A 20,546-nucleotide genomic window follows, 5' to 3' on the forward strand; every position below is an offset into this window, starting at 1 on the left:
TTTATGCATACACAAAGAGACTCGAGCCGTGAACATTTCCATCTTTTATTTTGACAGCAAGTTGAACACAATAGTTACATCATCACAGTGGAACAACAACTTCATAGTACAATTCATCAAATGAGTTCCTCAAGAAACAGCAGAAGGGCGGACGTCCGCCAACAATTTCAGTCGAACCAAACCCGAGTCGCTTGGTTTTTCACATTTTTTTAAGGCATGCCGAGGTCACAGAAAGGTCACAGGGCGTGGGTTCTCAGAAGGTGCTGTGGGAGGTCAGTCTCTTCCCGATGTAGATCCTGAAGAGCACACAGACTTGAAGCAACGCCCAATGAAAACTGTTGCTGGTGTTAGACAGACAGAGCATCCAGGAAGTAGTCACAGCCCTTCACTCTTTCCACATTTTATGTTACAGCCCTGTTCTAAAATGGAATAAATTCATTTTTGTCCTCAAAATTCTACAAAAAATACCCCATAATGGTTTTATGTTACAGCCTAATTCCAAAATAGACAAAAAAAATCATGTTTGTCCTCAAAATTCTACACAAAATACCCCATAATGGTTTTATGTTACAGCCTAATTCCAAAATGGACACAAAAAAAAAAAGTTTTCATCCAGGATGTCTCTGTACATTGCCGCATTCATATTTCCCTCTATCCTGACTAGTACTCAAGTTCTAGCCGCTGACAACCACCCCCACAGCATGATGCTTCACGTTGGTTTTCATCCAGGATGTCTCTGTACAGTGCCGCATTCATATTTCCCTCTATCCTGACTAGTCTCTCAGTTGGTTTTCATCCAGGATGTCTCTGTACATTGCCGCATTCATATTTCCCTCTATCCTGACTAGTCTCTCAGTTGGTTTTCATCCAGGATGTCTCTGTACAGTGCCGCGTTCATATTTCCCTCTATCCTGACTAGTACTCAAGTTCTAGCCGCTGACAACCACCCCCACAGCATGATGCTTCACGTTGGTTTTCATCCAGGATGTCTCTGTACATTGCCGCATTCATATTTCCCTCTATCCTGACTAGTCTCTCAGTTGGTTTTCATCCAGGATGTCTCTGTACATTGCCGCATTCATATTTCCCTCTATCCTGACTAGTCTCTCAGTGGGTTTTCATCCAGGATGTCTCTGTACATTGCCGCATTCATATTTCCCTCTATCCTGACTAGTCTCTCAGTGGGTTTTCATCCAGGATGTCTCTGTACATTGCCGCATTCATATTTCCCTCTATCCTGACTAGTACTCAAGTTGTAGCCGCTGACAACCACCCCCACAGCATGATACTTCACGTTGGTTTTCATCCAGGATGTCTCTATACATCGCCACATTCATATTTCCCTCTATCCTGACTAGTCTCTCAGTTGGTTTTCATCCAGGATGTCTCTGTACATTGCCGCATTCATATTTCCCTCTATCCTGACTAGTCTCTCAGTTGGTTTTCATCCAGGATGTCTCTGTACATTGCCACTTTCATATTTCCCTCTATCCTGACTAGTCTCTCAGTTGGTTTTCATCCAGGATGTCTCTGTACATTGCCGCGTTCATATTTCCCTCTATCCTGACTAGTACTCAAGTTCTAGCCGCTGACAACCACCCCCACAGCATGATGCTTCACGTTGGTTTTCATCCAGGATGTCTCTGTACAGTGCCGCATTCATATTTCCCTCTATCCTGACTAGTACTCAAGTTCTAGCCGCTGACAACCACCCCCACAGCATGATGCTTCACGTTGGTTTTCATCCAGCATGTCTCTGTACATTGCCGCATTCATATTTCCCTCTATCCTGACTAGTCTCTCAGTTGGTTTTCATCCAGGATGTCTCTGTACATTGCCGCATTCATATTTCCCTCTATCCTGACTAGTCTCTCAGTTGGTTTTCATCCAGGATGTCTCTGTACATTGCCGCATTCATATTTCCCTCTATCCTGACTAGTCTCTCAGTGGGTTTTCATCCAGGATGTCTCTGTACATTGCCACATTCATATTTCCCTCTATCCTGACTAGTACTCAAGTTCTAGCCGCTGACAACCACCCCCACAGCATGATGCTTCACGTTGGTTTTCATCCAGGATGTCTCTGTACATTGCCGCATTCATATTTCCCTCTATCCTGACTAGTCTCTCAGCTGGTTTTCATCCAGGATGTCTCTGTACATTGCCGCTTTCATATTTCCCTCTATCCTGACTAGTCTCTCAGTTGGTTTTCATCCAGGATGTCTCTGTACATTGCCACTTTCATATTTCCCTCTATCCTGACTAGTCTCTCAGTTGGTTTTCATCCAGGATGTCTCTGTACATTGCCGCATTCATATTTCCCTCTATCCTGACTAGTCCCCCAGTTCTAGCCGCTGACAACCACCCCCCCAGCATGATGCTGCCACCACCGTGCAGCACTGTAGGGATGGTATTGACCTGGTTTCTTCAATCTTTGTCTCATCAGACCAGAGGATTTAGTTTCTCATGGTCTGAGAGTCTTTCAGGTGCATTTTGGGATTTTTTTAAAACTAAGAAATGGCTTCCGTCTGGCCTGATTGGTGGATTGTCCTTCTGGAAGGTTCTCCTCTCTCCACAGAGGACTGCTGTAGCTCTGACGGAGTGGCCATCAGGTCAGAGACATCCTTACGGGGTATTGTGTGTAGAATTTTGAGGACAAAAATGAATGTATTCCATTTTGGAAAACAAAATGTGGAAAAAGTGAAGCGCCGTTAATATTTTCCAGGACACACTGGACTGCCTTCCTTACCCCAATCCAATGGCGAGTATGTGCGAGATGATTAAGGACGGCAGGAAGAGCTGCAGGAAGTCGGCAGAGAGCACGCCGCCCCTCTTCATGGCGCCCGTGTTGCGGATGCTCAGGGGGGTGGAGCGCTTGGGGTGCTTGAGCAGGAACTCCCTGCAGAGGAGCGCATCAAACTTTCATGGCCGTCAGCCCTGGAATGTCACCTCACACAATGTGCCACTCTATTTCCTCATGTAGTGTTTACATTCAGTAGGAGCATACCAGTTTCATGATACATCACCTGGGCTCTGACCCGTAAAGATAACTAGGAGTCATGTTGTTTATTTAAGGGGTTAACACATATTGAGCTATGGCGTCAATTAGACACTAATTGAGGAAATATTATTTGTTTCAGTCACTATGTTATTTAGTCACTACAGTAATTGTGTTCACATCCACAGGAACAACATGGGTTAGCCTACTCTATACAGTATTTACAACCTTACTAGTGTTCTCCTCACAGCCACAGATGCTTCATCTAGTTATTGACATTATTTACACATTAATTTGTCAGTTTTAGTCACTAGAGTAATTACAACATGTGTTGACATCCACAGGAACAACATGGGTTAGCCTACTCTATACAGTATTTACAACCCTACTAGTGTTCACTTCACAGCCACAGATGGTTCATCTAGTTATTGACGTTATTTACACATGACTTTGTCTGTTTTAGTATTTAGTCACTACAGTAATTGTGTTGACATCCACAGGAACCACATGGGTTAGTCTACTCTATACAGTATTTACAACCTTACTAGTGTTCACCTCACAGCCACAGATGGTTCATCTAGTTATTGACATTATTTACACATTACTATGTTTCAGTCACTATGTAATTTAGAAACTACAGTAATTGTGTTCGCATCCACAGGAACCACATGGGTTAGCCTACTCTATACAGTATTTACAACCTTACTAGTGTTCACCTCACATCCACAGATGGTTCATCTAGTTATTGACATTATTTACTCATTACTTTGTCTGTTTCAGTCACTATGTAATTTAGTCACTACAGTAATTGTGTTTACATCCACAGGAACCACATGGGTTAGCCTACTCTATACAGTATTTACAACCTTACTAGTGTTCACCTCACAGCCACAGATGCTTCATCTAGTTATTGACATTATTTACACATGACTTTGTCTGTTTCAGTCACTATGTTATTTAGTCACTACAGTAATGTGTTTGCATCCACAGGAACCACATGGGTTAGCCTACTCTATACAGTATTTACAACCTTACTAGTGTTCACTTCACAGCCACAGATGCTTCATCTAGTTATTGACATTATTTACACATGACTTTGTCTGTTTCAGTCACTATGTTATTTAGTCACTACAGTAATGTGTTTGCATCCACAGGAACCACATGGGTTAGTCTACTCTATACAGTATTTACAACCTTACTAGTGTTCACCTCACAGCCACAGATGCTTCATCTAGTTATTGACGTTATTTACACATTACTTTGTCTGTTTTAGTCACTATGTAATTTAGTCACTACAGTAATTGTGTTTACATCCACAGGAACCACATGGGTTAGCCTACTCTATACAGTATTTACAACCTTACTAGTGTTCACCTCACAGCCACAGATGGTTCATCTAGTTATTGACATTATTTACACATTAATTTGTCTGTTTTAGTCACTAGAGTAATTACAACATGTGTTGACATCCACAGGAACAACATGGGTTAGCCTACTCTATACAGTATTTACAACCCTACTAGTGTTCACTTCACAGCCACAGATGGTTCATCTAGTTATTGACGTTATTTACACATTACTTTGTCTGTTTTAGTATTTAGTCACTACAGTAATTGTGTTGACATCCACAGGAACCACATGGGTTAGTCTACTCTATACAGTATTTACAACCTTACTAGTGTTCACCTCACAGCCACATATGCTTCATCTAGTTATTGACGTTATTTACACATTACTTTGTCTGTTTTAGTCACTATGTAATTTAGTCACTACAGTAATTGTGTTTACATCCACAGGAACCACATGGGTTAGCCTACTCTATACAGTATTTACAACCTTACTAGTGTTCACTTCACAGCCACAGATGGTTCATCTAGTTATTGACGTTATTTACACATTACTTTGTCTGTTTTAGTCACTATGTAATTCAGTCACCACAGTAATTGTGTTGACATCCACAGGAACCACATGGGTTAGTCTACTCTATACAGTATTTACAACCTTACTAGTGTTCACCTCACAGCCACAGATGGTTCATCTAGTTATTGACATTATTTACACATGACTTTGTCTGTTTCAGTCACTATGTTATTCAGTCACCACAGTAATTGTGTTGACATCCACAGGAACCACATGGGTTAGTCTACTCTATACAGTATTTACAACCTTACTAGTGTTCACCTCACAGCCACAGATGCTTCATTTACTTATTGACGTTATTTACACGTTATTTTGTTTCAGTTACTATGTTATTTAGTCACTACAGTAATTATAACTTGTGTTTGCATCCACAGGAACCACATGGGTTAGCCTACTCTATACAGTATTTACAACCTAACTAGTGTTCACCTCACAGCCACAGATGCTTCATCTAGTTATTGACATTATTTACACAGTACTATGTCTGTTTTAGTCACTATGCGTACTTTGGTGGATTATTCTCAGGTCTGCTGGACCAGTCCCAGATCCAGTCTGCGTTTTTGTTCATCATCAACTCCACTTCCTGCCTCCTCTCTTGGAGGTCCTCGTCCGACTAAAAATAGCACACAAATGGCGGATTATGCGAGGGTCACGGGTGATGTTTCAAATTCAAGTACCTGCAGGCTACTTCCACCAGAGCCTCTCCACACGAGCAGCGGGGTGTGTCCCCTGAGTGGACTGTTGGCACAGTGTGACATGTGACTAAATGTACTTTACACAAACTGACTTCCCGCTCCTCGGACCTGTTGCACTGTGAGCTTCCGCCCGAGCTGTTCCGGCCTGACTCGTGTTGGGCGTCCAGCAGCATGTTCTCCATGTCGTCCTCCTGGGCGGAGGTGGGCGTGGCCAGCTCCTGGCCGCCGTGGGAGGCCGCGCCGCTGAAGTGTAACTCCACCCAGGAGCCTTGGCGGGGAACAACAACAGCACATGCTACTTAAACTAGGCTAAGGCAGGGGGTGTCCAAAGTGCGGTCTGGGGCACGTTTTTTTTTCATTCTACGGACAAGATAAACAGATCACACAAAAACAAATGGAGCCTGCTCAAATCCCCCCAAAATTGAGACCATGAATGGCCTCAAAAAGGTTTTGATAATATTAGTGAATAATAACAATAAGAAGACACCAATTGATTTTGTTACAATGTGATTGTGAATGTTGTCTGTCTATCTGTGTTGGCGACTTGTCCAGGGTGTACCCCGCCTTCCGCCCATGTGCAGCTGAGATAGGCTCCAGCACCCCCCGTCACCCCGAAAGGGACAAGCAGTAGAAAAATGGATGGATGGACATACAACTAGGTTCTGGCCATTGAAAGGATATCAATGTATATTGCGATAGACTAGGGTTGTCCAGATACCAATATTTTGGTACCGGTACCCAAATGTATTTCGATACTTGTCGAAATAAAGGGGTCCCGACCGCAAAAAATGTCATTATTGTCTTTATTTTAGCAAAAAATCTCAGGGTACATGAAACATATGTTTATTATTGCAATTTAGTCCTTAAATAAAATAGTGAACATACTAGACAACTTGTCTTTTAGTAGTAAGTAAACAAACAAAGACTCCTAATTAGTCTGCTGACGTATGCAGTAACATATAGTGTCATTTATACACCTATTATTTTGTCCACATTATAAAGGACAAACAGTAAAAATTGATTATTAATCCACTTGTTCATTTACTGTTAATATCTGCTTATTTTCGCTTTTAACATGTTCTATCTACACTTCTGTTAAAATGTAATAATCACCTCAAAAAGGTATCGATAAAATTAGTAAATAATAACAATAAGAAGACACAAATTGCTTTTGTTACCTATAACTAGGGTCGGGGAGATTAAACAATATCAATACATATCGCGATAGACTAGGGTTGTCCCGATACCAATATTTTGGTACCGGTACCAAAATGTATTTCAATATAGAGAACCACAAAAAATTGCATTATTGTCTTTATTTTTACAAAAAATCTTAATGTACACTAAACATATGTTTATTATTGTAATTTAGTCCTTAAATAAAATAGTGAACATACTAGACAACTTGTCTTTTAGTAGTAAGTAAACAAACAAAGACTCCTAATTAGTCTGCTGACGTATGCAGTAACATATTGTGTCATTTATACACCTATTATTTTGTCCACATCATAAAGGACAAACAGTAAAAATGGATTACTTGTTCATTTACTGTTAATATCTGCTTATTTTCTCTTTTAACATGTTCTATCTACACTTCTGTTAAAATGTAATAATCACCTCAAAAAGGTATCGATAAAATTAGTAAATAATAACAATAAGAAGACACAAATTGCTTGTGTTACCTATAACTAGGGTCGGGGAGATTAAACGATATCAATATATATCGCGATAGACTAGGGTTGTCCCGATACCAATATTTTGGTACCGGTACCAAAATGTATTTCAATATAGAGAACCACAAAAAATTGCATTATTGTCTTTATTTTTACAAAAAATCTTAATGTACACTAAACATATGTTTATTATTGTAATTTAGTCCTTAAATAAAATAGTGAACATACTAGACAACTTGTCTTTTAGTAGTAAGTAAACAAACAAAGACTCCTAATTAGTCTGCTGACGTATGCAGTAACATATTGTGTCATTTATACACCTATTATTTTGTCCACATTATAAAGGACAAACAGTAAAAATGGATTACTTGTTCATTTACTGTTAATATCTGCTTATTTTCTCTTTTAACATGTTCTATCTACACTTCTGTTAAAATGTAATAATCACCTCAAAAAGGTATCGATAAAATTAGTAAATAATAACAATAAGAAGACACAAATTGCTTTTGTTACCTATAACTAGGGTCGGGGAGATTAAACAATATCAATATATATCGCGATAGACTAGGGTTGTCCCGATACCAATATTTTGGTACCGGTACCAAAATGTATTTCAATATAGAGAACCACAAAAAATTGCATTATTGTCTTTATTTTTACAAAAAATCTTAATGTACACTAAAAATATGTTTATTATTGTAATTTAGTCCTTAAATAAAATAGTGAACATACTAGACAACTTGTCTTTTAGTAGTAAGTAAACAAACAAAGACTCCTAATTAGTCTGCTGACGTATGCAGTAACATATTGTGTCATTTATACACCTATTATTTTGTCCACATTATAAAGGACAAACAGTAAAAATTGATTACTTGTTCATTTACTGTTAATATCTGCTTATTTTCTCTTTTAACATGTTCTATCTACACTTCTGTTAAAATGTAATAATCACCTCAAAAAGGTATCGATAAAATTAGTAAATAATAACAATAAGAAGACACAAATTGCTTTTGTTACCTATAACTAGGGTCGGGGAGATTAAACGATATCAATATATATCGCGATAGACTAGGGTTGTCCCGATACCAATATTTTGGTACCGGTACCAAAATGTATTTCAATATAAAGAGAACCACAAAAATTTTTATTATTGTCTTTATTTTTACAAAAAATCTTAATGTACACTAAACATATGTTTATTGTTGTAATTTAGTCCTTAAATAAAATAGTGAACATACTAGACAACTTGTCTTTTAGTAGTAAGTAAACAAACAAAGACTCCTATTTTGACGTATGCAGTAACATATTGTGTCATTTATACACCTATTATTTTGTCTACAATATGAGGGACAAACTGTAAAAATGTATTATTAATCCACTTGTTCATTTACTGTCTATATCTGCTTACTTTCTGTTTTAACATTAAAATGTAAGAATCACTTATTCTTCTATCGTTTGATACTTTACCAGTACTTTTTAGAGGCGGTATAGTAGATTCATTAGTACTATACTAGTACCGGTATACTGTACAACTCTATGATAGACATGTAATGGATATCAATACAAAAATGTGCTTGATAAAACGTTCGATATTTATTTTTTGGGAGGGTTGGAAGAACCCAGAAAGTTAGTGGCATGAGCAAAGGCACTCAATACAGGAAGTGGTCAGTGGGCGGGACATGTTTAACAGCCAATTGCGTAAGAGTATCAACTGTCACATTTGGTTGCGCCATCTTGTTGTCTCGCTGTTGTTGTTTGCCACTAAAGTGCAGGACTGTATGAATACAAATAAATAACAAATGTGCTACTTAAAAATAAAGATTTAGTACAATAACATTAAAAAAATAATTACTGCATGACATAAATTCATCACCGTACTTAAATAAGAACAGACCAAATACATGTTACACAGACCACGGGACTTCCTGGCAGTAAACCTGCAAAAATAGTTCTTCTCAGGTTCCTCTGTGTTTACATGGTCACACTATTTTGTTACGCTTTCTTTCGTCTGCCTTATTTTTGCACCTTGCTTTAAAGAGGTTATTGTCAAGTGTTGAATGGGATTTTAGACGTTTGTTTACATTGTTTGAGTGTTTTCCATGCTTGTGTTAACATTTCATTTCCTTTCTACCCTTTATCCTCCTGTTCCATATTTTCCATAGGTCATAAAAAACTAAGAATTATCGATATCGACCAAAATAAATAACTTATATCGTGATGCAGTTTTCAGCCATATGGCCCAGCCCTACAGAATAACATAAAGCTAAGATGCGGATACATTTATCATGTATCGATTGACCTACATTGTATTGGTTTCGGTATATTTAATGTACAAAAAGGATCAAAGTGGTAATTTTTTCCTGTATCGGCCTTCGCTAGAAGTCTACACTAAGCCGGATAACCCCTTTAGAGCAGGGGTCACCAACGCGGTGCCCGCGGGCACCAGGTAGCCCGTAAGGACCAGATGAGTAGCTTGCTGGCCTGTTCTAAAAATAGCTCAGATAGCAGCACTTACCAGTGAGCTGCCTCTGTTATTTAAATTGTATTTATTTACTAGCAAGCTGGTCTCACTTTGCTCGACATTTTTAATTCTAAGAGAAACAAAACTCAAATAGAATTTGAAAATCCAAGAAAATATTTTAAAGACTTGGTCTTCACTTGTTTAAATAAATTCATTTTTTTTACTTTGCTTCTTATAACTTTCAGAAAGACAATTTTAGAGAAAAAAATACAACCTTTAAAATGATTTTAGGATTTTTAAACACATATACCTTTTTACCTTTTAAATTCCTTCCTCTTCTTTCCTGACAATTTAAATCAATGTTCAAGTAAATTTATTTTTTTTATTGTAAAGATTAATAAATACATTTTAATTTAATTCTTCATTTTAGCTTCTGTTTTTCCGACGAAGAATATTTGTGAAATATTTCTTCAAACTTATTATGATTAAAATTCAAAAAAATTATTCTGGCAAATTTAGAAAATCTGTAGTATCAAATTTAAATCTTATTTCAAAGTCTTTTGAATGTCTTTTAAAATTTTTGTTCTGGAAAATCTAGAAGAAATAATGATTTGTCTTTGTTAGAAATATAGCTTGGTCCAATTTGTTATACATTCTAACAAAGTGTAGATTGGATTTTAACCTATTTAAAACATGTCATCAAAATTCTAAAATTAATCTTAATCAGGAAAAATTACTAATGATTTATTTTTTTAATTTTGCAAAAAGATTCGAATTAGCTAGTTTTTCTCTTCATTTTTTCGGTTGAATTTTGAATTTTAAAGAGTCGAAATTGAAGATAAACTATGTTTCAAAATGTAATTGTCATTTTTTTCGTGTTTTCTCCTCCTTTAAACCATTCAATTAAGTGTAAATATAATTAATTATTAATAATAACATAGAGTTAAAGGTAAATTGAGCAAATTAGCTATTTCTGGCAATTTATTTAAGTGTGTATCAAACTGGTAGCCCTTCGCATTAATCACTACCCAAGAAGTAGATCTTGCTTTCAAAAAGGTTGGTGACCCCTGCTTTAGAGTAATAACTATTTAGCCTAAGCCCCGTTTCAGTCACACTAAACCATCGTTTAAGGTCCGCCTCCTCGGACAAATTTTGTATTTGTGTATTTCTTGAATCTCCGGCTGTCAGAATAATTGTATATAAGTTATCACACAACTTGTTTGCTACGAGTTCAGGTTGCCCCGCGTGAAGACAAAAAGCTGTCTTTGATCTTATCAAGCAAAAGGCGGACAGCTCCACTGTGTGCGATGGAATGCGCCGTAGAGGTGTCGGTTTCTCAGATCTTGGACAGCCACGGGAAGGACCTTATCGGGACCCGAAATCTACAAGCAGAGAGGGGGCAAACCTGACACCGCTCCAAGCACCTGTTTGTTTGAACTGTTTATGACCCAGTGCAGCAGTTTATGACTCCCTCCCCTTAGAAGCAGCTGCAGCTATGTAATCAGGGAATGCCCAAATAAAGGAGGAGGCGTGGAACTCCTTCCTCAGAGCGGCGGGGTGACACTGTACGAGGGTGCAGGTCGACGCGCTCTCCTCTCGGGCTGAATTGAATCCTGTCTCTGTTTGATTCCTTGCTTCTTGTCTCGTTTAATAGATAGTGCGGTGTTTGAACCTAGCTTTGTATGGACTCATTGATCGTTTACAAACTGAGTTCGGAGAGGAAGTGACGCCAGAAAGACCACAACACTGGAAATTGTTCAGAATGCTCAGTGGCCTTGTGGTTAGAGTGTCCGCCCTGAGATCGGCAGGTCGTGAGTTCAAACCCCCGGCCGAGTCATACCAAAGACTATAAAAATGGGACCCATTACCTCCCTGCTTGGCACTCAGCATCAAGGGTTGGAATTGGGGGTTAAATCACCAAAAATTATTCCCGGGCGTGGATTTATCCTGGATAACAGTGTAAACGTGGCCTGAGTCAACAGAAAGTTATCTTATATAAACTGTTGCTGTATTAAGCTAGAGTTGTATTTATAACGACTATTCAATACAAATAGTTAGTTTAGTTTACACATAAAATATACCATGGTATTAAGCTAGAATTGTATTTATAACAACTATTTAACACAAATAGTTTAGTTAACACATAAAATATACCATGGTATTAGGCTAGAATTGTATTTATAATGACTATTCAACACAAATAGTTAGTTTACACATAAAATATACCATGGTATTAAGCTATAATTCTATTTATAATGACTATTTAACACAAATAGTTAGTTTACACATACAATATACCATGGTATTAAGCTAGAATTGTATTTATAATGACTATTCAACACAGATAGTTAGTTTAGTTTACACATAAAATATACCATGGTATTAAGCTAGAATTGTATTTATAATGACTATTCAACACAAATAGTTAGTTTAGTTTACACATAAAATATACCATGGTATTTAGTTAGAATTGTATTTATAATGACTATTCAACACAAATAGTTAGTTTAGTTTACACATAAAATATACCATGGTATTTAGTTAGAATTGTATTTATAATGACTATTCAACACAAATAGTTAGATTACACGTAAAATATACCATGTTATTAAGCTAGAATTGTATTTATAATGACTATTCAACACAGATAGTTAGTTTAGTTTACACATAAAATATACCATGGTATTAAGCTAGAATTGTATTTATAATGACTATTTAACACAAATAGTTAGTTTAGTTTACACAGCAACATAACAATGCTATCGCTAGCTAGCTAGCTAGCGATAGCATTTCCGGAACAAAATAGGCGCCATCGACTGTTAGACCAATCTATACCTTGCAAATTGTCCTCCGATGAAGCGTCCTTAGGTAGCGCCATCGTGCTGTTTACTTGGCCTCCTCCTTCGTCGACCTAAATACACACAAAAACACAAAAGTGGTGTCGAAATCTGCAGCAGCTGGAGCTGACTTGTGGCGCTGCACAATAACAATGACGTAACCGAGTGTTTACCTCCACGCTGATTGGCTGAGGCGAGGGCGCGCGCCGGAATGACGGAGTGACGTTTTAGTCCCGCCTCCGCCGGCGGGGACCGCGCATGCGCCGTCGCGCCCGAGTGGGAACAAACATGCTTTATTGCGTCCCTTTAATGTCACCATAGCTGGTCTGATAACGAACATGACACGATTAGACCGTTTTATTGTCGGGATAAAACGTTGAAAGAGTCGATTAATGGAAGTAATTCTGCACATTTTGCTGCAGGTGGCAGTCAAAGATCATAAGTTCACATTGTTGTGCCTTTATCAGGGACTTCAACAGCTTCCATTTGCTGTATTATGTTGGTGTTACTGGCTTACATTTATATATATTTATATTTGTTTATTATATTTATATATATTTTACATTTATATATATTTATATTTTTTATTATATTTATTTATATTTTACATTTATATATATATATATATATATTTTTTTTTATTATATTTATATATATTTTACATTTATATATATTTAGATTGTTTATTATATTTATTTATATTTTATAGAAAATGGATGGATGGATTTATATATATTTTACATTTATATATATTTATATTTTTTATTATATTTATTTAGGTTTTACATTTATTTATATTTATATTTGTTTTATTATATTTATATATATTTTACATTTATAAATATTTAGATTGTTTATTATATTTATTTTTGTTTTATAGAAAATGGATGGATGGATTTATATATATTTTACATTTATATATATTTATATTTTTTATTATATCATTCATATATATTATATATTCACACATATGGTTTTCTACACCAAAATTAATCTGTTTATTCTTCTTCTTCTTCTCCAGATTTTGACGCTCTACCTTCCACATTTTCACCCGATTCAAAGCATTCCAACTTCAAACTGTTCAGCCTATTCGGGAATCGTGGGCTTTCCCTTGAAAAACTCCCCAAATTCCCCAGATTTCCCAGAATTCCAGGTTTTCCGGGACATTTTTTCCATTCAAAATGAATTGGCCATTTTTTAAACTTCCACCATTTCCACATTTTTCCACCGATTCAAACCATTCTACTTTCAACACATTCCACCATCCAGGAAATTCAAACTACCCTTTTTCCAAGTTCAAAGAAATTCCAGGATTCCTGCATTTCCAAAGCCCTATTTCCACCCTTCTGTCTGATGACTACTCCTTCCACATTTTTCAACCCTTTTCAACCGTTCAACCGTCAAAACATTCCTCTTAATTTGAACTGGAAAAATTCCCATTTTTTTCCGAATTTCCAGGAATTCCGTAATACCATTTCTCAATTCAACATGTTACTACTTCAACATTTCTCAGCCGATATGAAAAATTCCAACACCAACCATTTCAACTTATTCAGACCATTCAAGCTTTTTACCATTTTCTAAAAAAATCCCATTTTTCCCGAAACTCCCACATTTTTTGGAAATTCCCACTGAAATGAATGAGACATTCTTCAAAGTTCCACAACTCCCACATTTTTCATCTAATTCAAACTGTTCCAACTTCAAAATATTCAGCTTGTTTGGGAATTGTGTGCTCTACTTCATCAACTCTAAAATAAATTCCAGGATTTCAGTTGAACTTCAGCATTGGAGCATTCACACGCAATTCCTTCAGGAATTGCCTCATCTAGTTAAACTTCTTCTTCTTCTTCTCCAGATTTCAGCACACTTACCTTCCACATTTTTCACCCGATTCAAACTGTTCCAACTTCAAACTGTTCAGCTTATTCGGGAATCGCGGGCTTTCCCTTGTCAAATTCCAAAAATTCCCACATTTCCCAGAATACCAAGTATTCCGGGACATTTTTCCCATTGAAAATGATTTGGCCATTTTCAAACTTCCACCATTTCCACAATTTTCAACCGATTCAAACCATACCACTTTCAACATATTCCACCATCCTGGATATTCAAACTACTCTTTTTCCAATTTAAAAAAAATTCCAGGATTTTCCAGGATTCCTGCATTTCCAAAGCCCTATTTCCACCCTTTTTTCTGGCGACTACTCCTTCCACATTTTTCAACGCATTTCAACTGTTCCACCGTCAAAACATTCCTCTTAATCAGGACAAAAAACGAAGTTGTTTTTTGAACTGAAAAAATTACCAGTTTTCCCGAAATTCCAGGAATTCAGTAATACCATTCCTCAATTCAACATGTTACTACTTCAACCATTCCACTGTCAAAACATTCCTCTTAATCAGGACAAAAAACTAACTTGTTTTTCAACTCAAAAAATTCCCATTTTTCCCGAAATTCCAGGAATTCCGTAATACCATTTCTCAAATAAACGTTACTACTTCAACATTTCTCGAACGATTTGAAAAATTCCAACACCAACCATTTCAACTCATTCACACCATTCAAGTTTTTACCATTTTCAAAAAAATTCCCGCTTTTCCCGAAATTCCCAAATGTTTTTGGAAATTCCCATTGAAATCAATGAGACATTCTTCAAAGTTCCACAACTCCCACATTTTTCATCTGATTCAAACGGTTCCAACTTCAAAGTATTCAGCCTGTTTGGGAATTGTGTGCTCTACTTCAACAATTCTAAAAAAAAAATTCCAGGATTTCAGTTCAACTTCAGCATTGGAGCATTCACACGCAATTCCTTCAGGGATGGCCTCATCTAGTTGTTCTACTTCTTCTTCTTCTCCAGATTTTGACGCTCTACCTTCCACTTTTTCACCTGGTTCAAAGCATTCCAACTTCAAACTGTTCAGCCTATTCGGGAATCGTGGGCTTTCCCTTGAAAAATTCCCCAAATTCCCCAGATTTCCCAGAATTCCAGGTTTTCCGGGACATTTTTCCCATTCAAAATGAATTGGCCATTTTTCAAACTTCCACCATTTCCACATTTTCCCACCGATTCAAACCATTCTACTTTCAACACATTCCATCATCCAGGAAATTCAAACTACCCTTTTTCCAAGTTCAAAAAAATTCCAGGATTCCTGCATTTCCAAAGCCCTATTTCCACCCTTCTTTATGATGACTACTCCTTCCACATTTTCAACCCTTTTCAACCCTTTTCAACCGTTCCACTGTCAAAACATTCCTCTTAATTTGAACTGGAAAAATTCCCATTTTATTCCGAATTTCCAGGAATTCCATAATACCATTTCTCAAATCAACATGTTACTACTTCAACATTTCTCAGCCGATATGAAAAATTCCAACACCAACCATTTCAACTCATTCAGACCATTCAAGCTGTTAACCATTTTTTAAAAAAATCCAATTTTTCCCGAAACTCACACATTTTTTGGAAATTCCCATTGAAATCAATGAGACATTCTTCAAAGTTCCACAACTCCCACATTTTTCATCTAATTCAAACTGTTCCAACTTCAAAATATTCAGCCTGTTTGGGAATTGTGTGCTCTACTTCATCAACTCTAAAATAAATTCCAGGATTTCAGTTCAACTTCAGCATTGGAGCATTCACACGCAATTCCTTCAGGAATTGCCTCATCTAGTTAAACTTCTTCTTCTTCTTCTCCAGATTTCAGCACACTTACCTTCCACATTTTTCCCCACGATTCAAACTGTTCCAACTTCAAACTGTTCAGCTTATTCAGGAATCGCGGGCTTTTCCTTGTCAAATTCCAAAAATTCACACATTTCCCAGAATACCAAGTATTCCGGGACATTTTTCCCATTGAAAATGATTTGGCCATTTTCAAACTTCCACCATTTCCACAATTTTCAACCGATTCAAACCATACCACTTTCAACATATTTCACCATCCTGAAAATTCACACTACCCTTTTTCCAAGCTCAGAAAAATTCCAGGATTTTCCAGAATTCCTGCATTTCCAAAGCCCTATTTCCACCCTTTTTTCTGGCGACTACTCCTTCCACATTTTTCAACCCTTTTCATCTGTTCCACCATCAAAACATTCCTCTTAATCGGGACAAAAAACAAAATTGTATTTTGAACTGGAAAAAATCAAATTTTTTCCCAAAATCCTAGGAATTCCATAATACCATTTCTCAATCCAAGCTTATTACCATTTTCAAAAAAATTCAAACTTTTCCCGAAATTCCCACATTTTTTGGAAATTCCCACTGAAATCAATGAGACATTCTTCAAAGTTCCACAACTCCCACATTTTTCATCTAATTCAAAACTGTTCCAACTTCAAAATATTCAGCCTGTTTGGGAATTGTGTGCTCTACTTCATCAACTCTCAAATAAATTCCAGGATTTCAGTTCAACTTCAGCATTGGAGCATTCACACGCAATTCCTTCAGGAATGGCCTCATCTAGTTAAACTTCTTCTTATTCTTCTCCAGATTTCAGCACACTTACCTTCCACATTTTTCCCCACGATTCAAACTGTTCCAACTTCAAACTGTTCAGCTTATTCAGGAATCGCGGGCTTTTCCTTGTCAAATTCCAAAAATTCACACATTTCCCAGAATACCAAGTATTCCGGGACATTTTTCCCATTGAAAATGGTTTGGCCATTTTCAAACTTCCACCATTTCCACAATTTTCAACCGATTCAAACCATACCACTTTCAACATATTCCACCATCCTGGAAATTCACACTACCCTTTTTCCAAGCTCAAAAAAATTCCAGGATTTTCCAGAATTCCTGCATTTCCAAAGCCCTATTTCCACCCTTTTTTCTGGCGACTACTCCTTCCACATTTTTCAACGCATTTCATCTGTTCCACCATCAAAACATTCCTCTTAATCGGGACAAAAAACAAAATTGTATTTTGAACTGGAAAAAATCAAATTTTTTCCCAAAATCCTAGGAATTCCATAATACCATTTCTCAATCCAAGCTTATTACCATTTTCAAAAAAATTCAAACTTTTCCCGAAATTCCCACATTTTTTTGGAAATTGCCATTGAAATCAATGAGACGTTCTTCAAAGTTCCACAACTCCCACATTTTTCATCTAATTCAAACTGTTCCAACTTCAAAATATTCAGCCTGTTTGGGAATTGTGTGCTCTACTTCATCAACTCTAAAATAAATTCCAGGATTTCAGTTCAACTTCAGCATTGGAGCATTCACACGCAATTCCTTCAGGATTTGCCTCATCTAGTTATATTTGTTATTGTTTCCTAACTGTGCAGGGGTTGCAAAAAAAACATTGTTTACCTCCCAAACCCTCCTAAATTGTCGCCTCTGTGTCGTGTTCAAACGTGTGCACACCATGTAAATATTTGTGTTTGTGTTTTGACAGCGTACGTCCATAAAGTCAACACACTGTGTCGAGGAGCCACCTCCAAATTTGAGGCTGGCAAATGTAATTAGTACTCCTCACACAGAGATTAGCGCGACTGATTATTCCGGGGAAATTCAATTATTTCTGCAATTTAGGGAAGCTATTATTCTGAAATGTGTCCTCCTTCCTGCCAGGCATGAGAGGTTTGTTCCTACTGCTTTGTGTGCCTTGCTCAAACACATGTTGTAAAAGAAAAGCCGCTTATCTTTGCACTGTGGCGTTGCCATGACACTTTTTAATTATCAAAGAAAGAAAAAAAAATATTATTTTAGGGCAATAGATTGATGTGTGATGCATGGAAATATGATGTAATGGATGAGAAGGTCTGATGCTGGACGTCAATAAAAACACAATTATTTAAAAAAAACAGCTAAATAAAATATACATCACTAAAATAGCCTCTTAATCAGACTCGGGGGCCACATTGAGAGAAAAAATGTGTCTGGGGGGGCCAATGTGTATGTGTGTATAAATGATACATACACATTTAGCTGTAAAAATCTGCTAATGCTAACGACGCTAGCTTGATTATGTTACGATAGCTTGTACAAATATGCATAAAAACACTCCTACAAATGTCAGAATAATTGTTTATAAGTTATCACACAACCTTTGCTTGGAGTTGAGGTTGCCCTGTGATCTTATCACGCAAAAAGCGGACAGCTTGTAAACCACTGTGTGCGACGGAATGCGCCGTAGAGGTGTCGGTTTCTCAGATCTTGGACAGCCACAGGGAAGGACCTTCTCAGGACCCGGAATCTACGAACAGAGAGGGGGCAAACCCGACACCGCTCCAAGCACCTTCTGTTTGAACTGTTTATGACCCAGTGCAGCTTCTGCATAATGAGACCCCTCCCCTTAGAAGCAGCTATGTAATCAGGGAACGCCCAAATAAAAGAGGAGGCGCGGAACTCTTTCCTCAGAGCGTGGGGGCGACATTGTACGAGGGTGCGGGTCCACGCGCTCTCCTCATGTGGTAAATTGAATCCCGTCTCTGTTTGATTCCTTGCTTCTTGTCTCGTTTAATAGATAGTTCGGTGTTTGAACCTGACACATGACATCACACGTGGGACGGTTCAGTAAGTATGAAGTGTTTTAGTTATATTGTAAAACTGTAAATGTTGCTTGGGGTGACTAATGAAGAATCCAAACCAGTATAAACGCTAGAAGACAAAACAGCACTACAGGTTTAAAGAACTAAATCATGGGTGTGCAAACTTTTTGACTCGGGGGCTGCATTAGGCTAAAAAAATGTGGCCAGGTGTCGAAATATATATATATATATATATATATATATATATATATATATATATATATATATATATATATATATATATATATATATATATATATATATATATATATATATATATATATATATATATATATATATATATATATATATATATATATATATATATATATATATATATATATATATATATATATATATTAGGGCTGCAACAACTAATCGATTAAATCGATTAAAATCGATTATTAAAATAGTTGCCGATTAATTTAGTCATCGATTCGTTGGATCTATGCTATGCGCAGAGTTTTTTGTTTTTTGTTTTTGTTTTTTTTACTAAACCTTTATTTATAAACTGCAACATTTACAAACAGCTGAGAAACAATAATCAAAATAAGTATGGTGCCAGTATGCTGTTTTTTTTCAATAAAATACTGGATAGGATACAAATGTAGTTTGTCTCTTTTATCCGATTATTAATCGATTAATCGAAGTAATAATCGACAGATTAATCGATTATCAAATTAATCGTTAGTTGCAGTCCTAATATATATATATATATATATATATATATATATATATATATATATATATATATATATATATATATATATATATATATATATATATATATATATATATATATATATATATATATATGGCCTTTACCAGAGCTGGGCAAATATTTTGACTCGGGGGCCACATTGAGAGAAAAAAATGTGTCTGGGGGCCATTGTGTACGTGTGTATAAATGATATATACACATTTAGCTGTAAAAATCTGCTGTACAGTATGTGTGCTTGGCTCCCTTTTTCCCAGGAACAGTAATACCCAAAGTCACAATGTCCGATAGAGTTCTAAAAAAGTTATGACAGACCACCTCAAAAAAACGTAATGGAATTTTATATTTTTTTTATTGAATGGGACACCCAAAATGTACATGAAAATAAAGAAAGTGGGATTTACAATATTAACTATGAACAATAAAACACTGAATATAAAAAAATATGAATGTCGCTCCTCTTTTATGTGGGATTTACAATATTAACTATGAACAATAAAACATTGAATATTAAAAAAATATGAACATCACTCCTCTTTTACGTGGAATTTACAATATTAACTATGAACAATAAAACACTGAATATTAACAACATATGAACATCGCTCCTCTTTTACTTGGGATTTACAATATTAACTATGAACAATAAAACACTGAATATTTAAAAAATATGAACATCACTCCTCTTTTATGTG

The 20,546-nt window shown here is 36.5% G+C and overlaps 1 protein-coding gene across 1 annotated transcript; it reads right to left on the minus strand.

Annotated features, from left to right (window-relative positions):
- Positions 1-41: 41 nt before the first annotated feature.
- bnip4 (BCL2 interacting protein 4) lies at positions 42-12,740 on the minus strand. Its single transcript, XM_062059197.1, has 6 exons — positions 12,582-12,740; positions 5,721-5,880; positions 5,595-5,655; positions 5,424-5,530; positions 2,749-2,898; positions 42-296 (listed from the first exon to the last, which is right to left on the minus strand). Exons 1-6 carry the CDS (start codon positions 12,622-12,624, stop codon positions 254-256), a joined length of 564 nt encoding a protein of 187 aa, XP_061915181.1. The 5' UTR covers positions 12,625-12,740; the 3' UTR covers positions 42-253.
- Between the last annotated feature and the right edge of the window lie 7,806 nt (positions 12,741-20,546).

This window comes from Entelurus aequoreus, linkage group LG09, assembly GCF_033978785.1.
Source record: "Entelurus aequoreus isolate RoL-2023_Sb linkage group LG09, RoL_Eaeq_v1.1, whole genome shotgun sequence".
Classification (NCBI taxonomy): Eukaryota; Metazoa; Chordata; class Actinopteri; order Syngnathiformes; family Syngnathidae; genus Entelurus; species Entelurus aequoreus.